Genomic DNA, 12974 nt, shown 5'->3' with positions numbered 1-12974 from the left:
AATATTGATCAGTTTTGTAATCATTCAAACTATTCTGTGTGAAGAACCTACCAAAAACATTGCCATACTTTGATGCCCTTGTCATACTCTCAGTGAAGCCTGAAAGCATTTGCACACACTTGGAGAAGCTCTATAACTGTTAACACACTTTCCAGCAGCCTCTGCAAATTTGGACAAGCCCCAGTGACCCCTTCCAAATATTGATACGCCTCTAGGAACACTCTGCAAATAGTTGATTCACCTCCAAGGAGCTTTAGCAAATGTTGTCTCACTCTGATGCTTAACTTAATGACAAAAAGAGGGTCCAGTTCACCAAGGAAAATTGTTGCTGCCAGTTTTTTTAATTTTAATGTACAACAAAAAAAACAATAAACTATTAATTCAACAAATACAGATGTCAGATGAATTAATTGATCCTTCACAGACTAAAGAGTCCAGGGGTGACTATAAATACATGCTTAGATATTTCCTCATTATGAAAAGGCAAACTAATTATGAAAATAATAGAAAAAAAACAATTGGACTTGAAGCAAATATACTTCAACAGATTGGCGAGCAAATGTATGATAAGGTGCAGGAATGATACATCAAAAGATGTGAGAGGGAATTTCATAATATAGAATTAAGCAAAGGGGTGAATGTATGACAATATATTTTGAGATTGGTTTGATGGACCAACTGTTTTTTTACCACCCATCAATTTTGTGTGTTGCATGTTCATGTAACTGTAATATCTGCTGATGCTGTGCTGGATTTGAAGGCATAAGATTGCATGTTAGGGTTTAACTACCTGCTAACATTGGTGTAAAAATTTATCTGATAGCTGGGTTTAGAAAATCAGTCAGATTCTTACAGAATGGTGCCGATTGTCCTGCTCTTGTAGTTGGAGATGGTGGATTGCCTGAATGCAGAGACGATAGGAAAATCGGGTGGAGAGGAATGCTTTAAAGGAATCCGAGAGATTATTTTGGCTATTATCTGAATTGGGAAGGAAAAATTGGGCCGACTCTCTTAAGAGCCTGTGCTCCTCACTTAATTTCCCTATAGTAATGTGCCAAAGTGACTCAATAGCTGCCAATGCAGGGAAGATTTGCAAGTTATGATTTATGATTTCAGTAGGGAAACCAAATAGAGGATGATTTCACCAATGAGTATAGAATATTGTTACACAGGTCAAACAGATAAATGCTTACCCCATTGCCTTGCTGTCCCAGGAAGGATGGTCATCTTAAATTAACCAGAACATGTGCTACAATAAAGGCCCTCAAAATTCAGCATCGGCGGTTGTATAGTATCATTCTAAAGGTAAAGGTTGCTCTGTGGAGCACATGCAAGAATCTTCTATTCTTTGGAAACAAATTTGCAATTTTGCAATACAGTCTACATTCCCCACCCACCTGCACAGTGCATAACATTGTAGGAAACATGTAACTTATATAAGGAGAAATGTGAATTTAGGTTGACTTTTTGGGACATGTTTTACCCATAAGATATTTCTTAGTGTTTCTTTCTGGTTTTAATAGGATTATATAACATTTTGGAGCAAATATGCAGATAAGCAGACCAAAGCTCGATGCCAAAATGGCAAAGATCTCAACAGCCACAGTGTATTTCCCAGGAGAACTGACGTAGGCTGGGATAAAGGTCAACCAAACTGCACAGAAAATCAGCATGCTAAAGGTGATGAACTTGGCCTCATTGAAATTATCTGGCAGCTTTCGAGCTAAGAATGCAAGAACAAAGCTCATGCGGGACAGAAAGCCGATATAACCCAGCACACAGCAGAATGCTGTCACTGAGCCCAAATCACACTCAAAAATAATCTTCTCTTTGTAATATTTGGTCTGCTTTACTGGAAATGGTGAGGTCACAAGAAGCCAGACAACACAGATTACAACTTGGACAAGCGTGCAGAGAAGGACGCTGAGGATTTGCTGCAGAGTCCCAAACCATTTCATCATGTTATTGTTAGGAAGTGTGGCTTTAAACGCCATCAGTACAACCAGGGTTTTGGCCAGCACACACGAGATGCAGAGAACAAAACTAACCCCAAACAGTGTGTGCCTCAGCATGCAGGACCACACTGATGGTCGGCCAATAAAGGTCAACGAGCACAGGAAACACAACATCAATGAGAAGAGAAGAAGGAAACTGAGTTCGGAATTGTTGGCTTGAACGATCGGAGTCTTCCTGTAATACCAGAGGACCCCTGCAACAGACACTGTGCTGGCCATTCCAAGCAAGGACATAGTTGTCAGTGTGATTCCCATTGCCTCTTCAAATGAGAGGAACTCAATTTCTTTAGGGAAACATTCATTCCTTCGTGGATTGGGCCAGTCTTCCAGTGCACATGGGATACAGTTTAGTGAATCTAAGAAAATTGAAAAAAAAGATTTAGAAACAGCTTGCAATCCACGACAACATTAGTTTACACACATTTAAACATTTTCCTTATTTTTCTTTCTTGGATTTATTTCAGTCCAATGGAATAATTTGAGTCTATTTTAATTAGTTTTAACAAGTGTGTGACCTTAAAGCTGGGAAATACAATATGTTTCCTTTTTGAGCACTCAATTCCAGCATCAGGTTGTCCCAGGTCAGGTATAGTATACAATAAAGCTCCCTTTGTCCTGATCCTATGCCTATTATGTGCTCCATTGTATTGCAAAGAAACACATTGCCTTTTCTGTGTTTGTGACATCTCCGATTGCTATTGTGCTGTCAGTTTGAGCTGATTTAGGGAAGGGTGTGCAGGACAGCAGACACAGGTCCACTAGGAAAATGTCTCATACACTGACCAAGTGAAAAATATATTATCCAAGCCCAGACTTGATTCAAAACCTGGTTTAAAATAATATTATTCTGAATACTACATTATATTACTTAAAATAGAATTGGATTTGTATTTGAAGGATAAGAATATTGAAGGATATAGTGACAAGGGTAGAAGGATGGGATTTGAACAGTCAGCTTCACTTGAAGCTCCCAAGTTACTATTCATAATGTGTGAGCACGGGCTATGACTATAGGTGAGATAACCGACTGAATCTAAGCTGGCACTCAAAAGGCATCCTATGTATGAACTTCTGACATGGGTGGCTGGGTTGTGATTTTGACCAGGAGTGCTTACCAGTTGTGTCTTTCTTAGTTCTAATGTACTGAAGCTAACAGTAGCATCCATGTTGCTGTCCTGGCTGTGATGAACTAACTCAACAAGTCAACCTCTAGGCCTCTCTAGCCTGTATGAGTCAGTGCCATGCAGCATTGCACTGCATTTATCCATTGTGTCATAGTTAGAAGTGAAGTATTGTACAGTGCAGAAGGAGAACATTTGGCCTGTTGTGCCTGTGTCGGCTCTTGGAAAAAGTTATTCAGTTAACTGCTCCCCTGCTCGCTTCCCAAAACCTTGCAGATTTTTCTTTTCCCCTATGTATCTAATTCCATCGTGGAAGTTACTATTGAATCTGCTTCCACCAGCCTTGCAGGCAGGGCATTCCAGGTCATAACAATTCATTGCAAAATAAGCATTCTCTCATCTCCCCTCTTATCCAATGAGCTGAAGCGAAGAATTCTTTTCAAGCCTAACCATGGTAACATAAAATCATAAGATAAACATATATACCTGTTTCATTACTAATTTCACCATCAGCACATGGTAGACAGTCAAAGCAGCAGATCTGTTCCCCATTTTGAATTGCTTTCCTTGTTCCAGGGGGGCAACTTTTACTGCACAATGACTCTGGGACCTGACATATTAATGAGGAAGAACAAAGTGTGTGTGCAATTTCATAATGAGGAGCCGAGTAAATTCTAGCAATTGTGTGGGGAGATTTCCTCTGGTTGCAGTCTGTTGCTGACATTGTAAGATATGTTTGCTGTGCCTGGCGAAATAAAAAAATGCACTATCATTTCACTGGGAGTAGAGATCAGATGAAATGCTCCCACTTTAGCCACTACTGGGTGGAATTTCTGTTTTGGGCACAGTTGTGAAATCGCCCCCGAAATGTCTTTAAAATTGTCCTATTGGGTTACACTTCAAGTTACTGCTAAAATTGTACAATCAGAAATGGAAAATCATCCATGAACCGATGCAATTGGGCAACATGATAGAATGTAATGGTTTTTATTTACCTTTCACATAAAATAAGTAATTTTTGATCACGTGTCCAGTCCTGCAAGTAACCTGATTTAAAATAACTGAAAATGACTCCCAAAAACTAGGCTGAACCATTAATTGGTTTTGTTGGCATACATTAGTCAGTTTCTTAGCAAATTGCTTCTTTTTTGTTAAGCATAAACATTCAAAATATACTTGCTGCTGCCTGTGCACCCAAGAAACAGAACACAATTTAAAGACCTTCCCAAACCGATACAATTTACGGAGACTTGCAATTTCAACCTGGAAACATGGTCAGTTTTATGGGCAGAGCCTTATTTCAGTTGAATTGAATCATGAATCGGCATAAATGATTGTGGAAAACACTAGTGTAAATAGCTTTGGGTGTAACTCACTACCTTTCAAATTTTTCAATTTTTGCACTAATTTGGCTGATCTTGTACAGATTATGTTGGTATAACCAGCCAGCATTACCAACACAGAAGAACCAGAGCAGATTTTCTGCAAGGTGATTACAAAAGTCAGTAAGTGTCATTCGTATTTTTTGCAATGATTCATTCTAGATATTAAACGCATCTGATGATAAGCATTGGAGGTGATCGAATTGCTTGCATTTACATCTCATCGAGAAACTGTCCAACCAGTTTTTAGAGTTAGTTTATTCAAGGTACCTGAAGGTTCTACAAGTTTAACTTGTGGAGCCAGTAGAATTAAAATGACTGCTGCTGGTGGAAAACATACTTCGGATCCTAGATCTGATGAAAATCACAAATTTACTCTGTATATTGGTAATGATAATAACAAGCCTTCAAAATAGACAAATATGTGCAGTGATTTACCTCAGCCTTTCCACCAGTCCAGATGATAGTCTTTTCATTTAGCACAAGATCTTGGCCTGAATCTGTAGCTGAATCAAAATGACCCACGTGTACAAATTTGACAGAGCCATCTTCATTCTTCTGCCACTTCACAACATCATATGTTGCAACAATGTCACCATTCTCATCAAAATAGTTCTCTTCTCCCGATTTACTGGCATATCTCACTTCTTTCAAGTAATGTAAGAGCTTAGTGAAAATTTAGAGGTTATGACATCTGTCAACATTATTAAAGTACTACCCAACAAAGTAACCATAAACCATCAGTTTTACTTTGCATAGTAGATTCATTATTTCAAATTTCATCTTTATTGATATAACTTTGCAGTGACAGAGGGGGTTCTCGCGACGCTACACAAAATGGGTGATAGCAAATCAACAGCCCATCTGACACCTCACACAATGGGTGGAATTTAAGGTGTGCGATGGGGTTCTCACCCATCAGTTGGAGAGCTTCTCTTTGAGAGGCCCGACACAACTACCAGGCAATCAAGCACTTACTTGGGCATCGTAGGTCTTACCATGCAATAAACTCCAAAACAGGGAAGAAATCCTGCTCCCAAGAGTTATTGGAAAACCAGGGGCTGGCAGCTCCCCAGTGCCAGCAGTGCCACCAGGTATCGTGAGAACTGCTGGCACAACATTCAGGCCTACCTTGAGGATCAATGCTACATCCCAAGATAGAGGTGAGTGTGGGAGGGATTGGGTTGCAGGAGGGGTCACCAGCAAATGTGGGGAGGGGAGTTGGAAGCAATAGTGGGGTGGGGGACTTTTATCATGTCCACCACCACCCCATTCTGAACTCAACTCTGTGGGCATTAAATTCTCTCCGATTTTTCTTTTACATTGACTTCGATGTGTGGGACTACAAACATTGTGGCATTTCTGTTAACTAAATGACAAACTAATTTGGCTTTAGTAACAGGTAAAGACCATTAGACCCATCTGACCAGTCATTAAAAAGCAAGCAAATTTGAATTGTGCCCCTTTCCCTTTACATGGGAGTCAAAGGAGAGATGGTTGAGTCTTGGAGAGAGAAGACACGGGGCACTCTCCTTGATGGTGGCAATGCTCTGGATTTTCCTGCCTCACGATGCAAATCAGTACATGCCCAGCAACCCTATTCAAGTGAGGTGCCCTGTTGATAACTCTGAAATCTCTGGCTGGGTCAGGAGCTGAGGGCATCAGCATCTATGATCCCAGTATAAGTGCCTGAAGATTAGGGGAAGATGGTGGAGCAGTGGTAAAGCCACTTGACTACTAATCCAGAGGCCCAGGCTAATGGTCTGAGTGCATGGGTTCAAATCCCACCATGGAATTTAAATTAAGAAACCTGGAATTGAAAGCTAGTCTTAGTAATGGTGACCATGGCAGCTATCATTGATTGTTGTAAAAACTCATCAAGTTCACTAATGCCCTTTAGGGAAGGAAAAATGCCATCCTTACTTGCTCTGGTCTACATGTGACTCCACACCCACAGTATTGTGGTTGACTCTGAACTGGCCTCATAAGTCACTCAATTTAAAGGCAATTAGGGATGGGCAACAAATGTTGGCCCTGCCAGTGGCACCCACATCCCATGGAAGAATAAAGGGAAAAAAAGTTATTGCTTGCTGATTTCCTATCTTAATTTATCTTCTCTTTTTTTGAAGCTCAGTGTTGACATGATCCATGAACCTATAACACAGTTGAACTTTATAGATTTTAAATTGTTTTGCAATTCATAAAATACTTTACCTGCCAAGGTTGGAAGTCGAAGGTGTTGGCGCAAGTCTGATTATCAAAGGGGCCCTTACCATTTTCACATGAATGTAAATTGTGAAGAGAATGAGCTATCATGTACACTGCTTTGTACACATTATATGAAATTCTTAATTCTGAAACATCGGAATATATGTTGTAAGTATTGTTTAGCTCTTCTGATCCAGTGCATTTTCTCTGAGATAACATTGATGCTGGCTGCCCTTTCTGTTCAACTGCAATCTCAAAAGAACATTTAAATATTGTTTCCCACAATTCATTCACAAAGAGATTATTCGGAGTTTTGAAAGGATGGGATTGAAGAAGGAAACTTCTCAGGCCTGGAATTTCTGCTCTGTGAATTGCAAATCCTATTGTCCCGCTCAAAGACAGGAAATTTTCTTTGGTTGCAATCAAAGCAGATGTAACCCAGGCCTCACTCGCTATCCATTGTCTCCCAGTGATATTTTGCTTTACAACTTCTCTGATTAAAGGGTATGCATCTCCCTCAATGGCGAACATGACAATGACCCTCGCAGTAGATGTCTTAATGGTTTCTGTTATTTGAAGTATCTTTCGCCTGGAGTGCACTTTTGAAAGGACTTCAGTAAAAGCGATGCAGACACCAAGTTTCCTGACTTCATCACTGAATGCTTGAATTGCATTATGGCCATAGTCATCATCACCTACGATTGATCCAACCCAGGTCCAGCCGAACCGCTGCACCAGTCAAACAACACCTCGAGCCCGGTGAGCATCGCTTGGCATTGTTCTGAAAACAATTTGTTTCTGTTACTGAGACAGGTACAAGATGAGAAGTAGCTGACCTGTGGGGGAAAAGAATCAAAGTTATGCAATGTTTCATAAAAAATTGAGAAATGAGAATGGAACTAATACTAGGACAATGTACGAATGCAGATGCAGAGACCACATTAGAAATTGTTGAAAGAAATTTAAGAGATATTTTTACCCAGAGATTAATAGTTGATGCAACTAGTATGGATGCAAAGGGAAACTAGTTAAGACCATGAGGGAGAAAGGAATAGAGGATATGTTGGTATGGTGATATGAAGAAAAAAGGAGAAAGCTCATGTAAAACATTAACACAGGCATTGACCTATTGGGCCGATTGGCCTGTTACTGTGCTATATATTCTGTGTAATTCTGTTTAAGTCGCACTATGTTAACTTGGGAGAAGGGATAGATTGGAATCTCAATGTTCTAAATTGTCTCCTCTTCAGCACTGTCATTCAGCACTCTCCAAACCCACATCCACTACCAAGTCAGGGAGTCAGGTTACTCTTGTCCTTCAGAGCTGCACAGATCAATTGAATTTAGTTCTGCAATGATTGATTTTCTTTTCTTCCTTTGCACATGTGACAATCCTCAACCAAGTAAAACTAGCAAGTTACAAAAGCGTACCCTAATTAATTCCCACAACATTTACACGAACAAACACTCTGATCACCAGGGAGGGGGTTCCAGGATTTTGACCCAGCGACAGTGAAGGAATGGCAATATATTTCCAAGTCAGGATGGTGAGTGACTCGGAGGGAAACTTCCAGGAGGTGGTGTTTCCATCTATCTGCTGCCCTTGTCCTTCTAGATGGTAGTGGTCATGGGTTTGGAAGGTGCTGTCTAAGGAGCCTTGGTGAATTCCTGCAGTGCATCTTGTAGATAGTACACACTGCTGCTACTGTGTGTCGGTGGTGGAGTGAGTGAATATTTGTGGATGTGATGCCAATCAAGTGGACTGCTTTGTCCTGGACAGTGTCCAGCTTCTTGAGTGTTGTGGGAGCTGCACTCATCCAGGCAAGTGGGAAGTATTCCATCACACTCCTGACTTGAGTCTTGTCGATGGTGGGCATGCTTTGGGGAGTCAGGAGGTGAGTTACTTGCCACTGGATCCCTGGGCTCTGGTGCTCTTGTAGCCACAGTGTTTATATGGCTAGTCCAGTTCAGTTTCTGGTCAATGGTAACTTGCCGGATGTTGATAGTGGGGGATTCAGTGATGGTAATGCCATTGAATGCCAAGAGGTGATAGTTAAATTCTCTCTTGTTGGAGATGGTCATTGCCTGGCACTTCTGTGGCATCAATGTTACTTGCCACTTGTCAGCCCAAGCCTGAATATTGTCCAGGTCTTGCTGCATTTGGACATAGACTGCTTCAGTATCTGAGGGGCCACGAATGCTGCTGAACATTGTGCAATCATCAACGAACATCCCCACTTCTGACCTTATGATGGAAGGAAGGCCATTGATGAAGCAGCTGAAGGTGGTTGGGCCAAGGACACTACCCTGAGGAACTCCTGCAGTGATGTCCTGGAGCTGAGATGACTGACATCCAACAACCACATTCATCTTCCTTTGTGCTAGGTATGACTCCAGCCAGCTGAGAGTTTTCCCCCTGACTCTTATTGACTCCAGTTTTGCTCGGGCCCCTTGATGCCACACTTTGTCAAATGCTGCCTTGATGTCAAGGGCAGTCACTCTCACCTCACCTCGGGAGCTCAGCTCTTTTGTCCATGTTTGAACCAAGGCTCTAACGAGGTCAGGAGCTGAGTGACCCTGGCAGAACTCAAACTGGTCTTCAGTGAGCAGGTTATTGCAAAACAAGTGCTGCTTGATAGCACTGTTGATGATCCCTTCCATTACTTTACTGATGATGGAGAGTAGACTGATGGGACAGTAATTGGCTGGGTTGGATTTGTCCTGCTTTTTGAGTACAGGACATACCTGGGCAATTTTTCACATAGTTGGGTAGATTCCAGTGTTGTAGCTGTTTTGGAACAGCTTGGCTAGGGGTGCGGCAAGTTCTGGAGCACAAGTCTTCAGTACAATTGCCGGAATGTTGTCAGGTCCCATGGCCTTTGCAGTATCCAGTGCCTTCAGCCGTTTCTTGATATCATGGGAAATGAATTGAATTAGCTGAAGATTGGCATCTGTGATGCTGGGGTCCTCTGGAGGAGGCCGAGATGGATCATCCACTCGGCACTTCTGGCTGAAGATTGTTGCGAATGCTTCAGCTTTATTTTTTGCACTGATGTGTTGGGCTCCTCCATCAATGAGGATGGGGGTATTTGTGGAGCCTCCTCTTCCAGTGAATTGTTTAATTGCCCACCACCATTCACGACTGGATGTGGCAGGACTGCAGAGCTTAGATCTGATCCGTTGGTTGTGGGATCGCTTAGCTCTGTATATCACTTGCTGCTTATGCTGTTTGGCATGCAAGTAGTCTTATTTTATAGCTTCACCAGGTTGACACCTTATTTTTAGGTAAGCCTTGTGCTGCTACTGGCATTCCCTCCAGCACTCTTCATTGAACCAGGGTTGATGGTAAAGGTAGAGTGGGGGATATGCCGGGCCATGAGGTTACAGATTGTGTTTGAGTACAATTCTGCTGCTGCTGATGGCCCGCAGCACCTCATGGACGCTCAGTCTTGAGTTGCCACATCTGTTCGAAATCGATCCCATTTAGCACGGTGGTAGTGCCACACAACACGATGGAGGGTATCCTCGAGCTTGTTAAGCACAAGATTGATACTGGTGTAAAAAAATTAATTACAATAAAGTGTAAAGAGCAGGGATACTAAAGTAATTAATTAATAAATTAAATAAAATACGATATTGATGGCAGGATGGGCGATGTGTTGCTGCTGGACTCCAAGGCTATCCAAGTGAACACGTCTGTAGTAAATGTTTGCAGCACGAGGAACTTCTGATCTGAGTTGAGGAGCTGGAGTCTGAGCTGCCGACATTGCGTCACATCAGGGAGGGGGGAAGTTACCTGGACACTTTGCTCCAGGAGGTGGTCACACCCATTAGATTAGGTCATTCACATTTGGTCTGTGATCAGGGACTGGAGGGTGTGACTGCAGGTAAGGCAGGTGTGGGGACCCAAGAGGTTGCATTCGAGGAGACTCGGCCACTGCAAATGCCCAACAGTTACAAGGTTCTTGCAAGCCGTGTGGACGAGAGTGGGGATTGCAGGGAGGATTAGTGATCTGACCACGGCACCGCGGTACAGGGAGCCATTCAAGTGCGGGGAGGAAATAGGAACGTAGTAGCGGTAGGGGACGGTATATTTAGGGGAATAGATGCTGTTTTCTGCAGCCGTGAGCATGAGTCCCGAAGGTTGTGTTGCCTGCCCGGTGCCAGGGTTAAGGACATCTCCTCAGGGCTGGAGAGGAATTTGGAGTGGGAAGGGAGGGATCCAATTGTTGCCGTCCATGTAGGTACCAATGACATTGATAGGACTAGAAAGGAGGTTCTGCTGAAAGAATTTGAACAGTTAGGAGCTAAATTAGAAAGCAGAACTTCCAAGGTCTTAGGATTACTGCCTGAACGATGGGAAAACTGGCATGGGGTAAATAAAGTCAAGAAGTTAAATGTGTGGCTCAAAGATTGGTGTGGGAGGAATGGGGTTTCAGTTCATGGGGCACTGGCACCAGTACTGGGGTAGAAGGGAGCTGTTCCGGTGGGACGGGCTTCACTTGAACCGTGCGGGGACCAGTGTCCTGGCGAATTGAATAACTAGGGCTGTAGGGAGGGCTTTAAACTAAATAGAGGAGGGAGGGTTCTGGAGAGGGGAAATGTAGGCTTACAATAGCAGGGCAGCTATTTAGATAATAATACCTGGAGTGGGACAGGAAGGGACAGAGTGTACAAGCATAAAAAAAAGCAGCAGATAGGGCCAAAAGGGGAAAAATGGTAAAAAGGCAAAATTAATGGCTCTTTAATTAAAAACACATGGGATTCAGAGCAAAATAAATGAATCAATGGCACAAATAGAGGTTAGTGGCTACATTATGGAGATATGGTTACAAGGAGATCAAAGCTGGAAACTAAATATTCAGGGGTCCGTGACTTTTTGAAAAGACAGGCAGGAAGGAAAGGGTGGTGGGGTAGCTTTGTAAGTATAAGATGGATTAAGTATGATAGCAAGAAATGATTTTGGATCGGAAGTTGTGAAATCTATATGGGTGGAGGTAAGAAATAACAAAGGGAAGAAGACACTGGTGGGAGTAGTCTATAGGCCCCCTAACAGTAGCTATATTGTCGGACAGAGAATAAATCAGGAGGTAATGAGGGCACGTAAAAAAGGCAGTAGATTAATCCTGGGTGACTTTAATCTTCATGTAGATTGGGAAAATCAAATTGGCAGAGGTAGCCAAGAGCAACAATTCATAGAGTGTATTCGGAACAGTTTCCTAGAACAATATGTTGTGGATCCAACTAGGGATCTGGCTATTTTGGATCTGGTAATGTGTAATGAGACAGGTTTAATAAATGATCTCAGAGTAAAAGATCCCCTTGGAAACAGTGACCATGACATGGTTGAATTTAGCATTCAGTGTGGGAGTGAGAAACTTGGGTTGGAAACAACTGTGCTAAACTTAAATAAGGATAATTACAAAGGAATGAGAGAAAGTTGGCTGGGGTGGACTGGGAAAGGAGTTTAGCAGAAAAGACAGTTGATGAACAATGACAGACGTTTAAGAAAATAGCTCAGGACCCACAAGAAAGTTATATCCCAGTGAGAAAGAAGGATTCTAGGAAGGGGATAAACCAACCATGATTAGCCTAGGAAGTTAAGGATAGTATCAAATTGAAAGAAAAAAACATACAATGTGGCAAAGATTAGTGGTAAGCCAGATGATTGGGAAAGTTTTAAAAATCAACAAAAGATGACCAAAAAAATAAAGAGCAAGAAAATAAACTTTGAGGGTAAACTAGCAAGTGATATAAAAACAGACAGTAAAAGCTTCTTTCAATATGTAAAAAGGAAGAGAGAGGCCAAAGTGAACATAGGCCCTTTAGAGAATGAGGCTGGGGAAATAATAATGGGAAACCAGGAAATGGCAGAGGAGTTAAATAAATACTTTGCATCAGCCTTCATGGTAGAAGACACTGATAGCATTCCAAAAATACTAAATAATCAAGGGGAAAAATTGCGGGGAGGAAATAAATACAATAACTATCACTAGAGAAAAAGTACTAGGGAAACTAATGGGGCTAAAGGCCAATAAATCCCCTGGACCTGATGGGTTGCATCCTAGGGTATTAAAAGAAGTAGCTACTGAGATAGTGGATGCACTGGTAGTAATCTTCCAAGAATCCTTAGATTCTGGAAAAGTCCCAGAAGGTTGGAAAACTGCCAATGTAACACCCTTATTCAAAAAGGGTGGTGGACAAAAACAGGTAACTATAGGCCAGTTAGCTTAACATCTGTCATTGTG

At 41.9% G+C, this 12974-nt stretch overlaps 1 protein-coding gene across 1 annotated transcript; it reads right to left on the bottom strand.

The window, feature by feature from the left end:
• Nucleotides 1-1454: 1454 nt before the first annotated feature.
• Nucleotides 1455-10493, bottom strand: LOC144694100 (extracellular calcium-sensing receptor-like). The gene is given in 6 exon segments (XM_078564459.1): nucleotides 1455-2371; nucleotides 3623-3746; nucleotides 4957-5184; nucleotides 6733-7517; nucleotides 7520-7562; nucleotides 10359-10493. Coding segments are annotated over 6 exon segments (2232 nt in total).
• Between the last annotated feature and the right edge of the window lie 2481 nt (nucleotides 10494-12974).

The sequence above is a fragment of the Cetorhinus maximus genome, chromosome 19 (genome assembly GCF_964194155.1).
Source record: "Cetorhinus maximus chromosome 19, sCetMax3.hap1.1, whole genome shotgun sequence".
In the NCBI taxonomy this organism is placed as follows: domain Eukaryota; kingdom Metazoa; phylum Chordata; class Chondrichthyes; order Lamniformes; family Cetorhinidae; genus Cetorhinus; species Cetorhinus maximus.
This window is presented reverse-complemented; position numbering and strand designations above follow the sequence as displayed.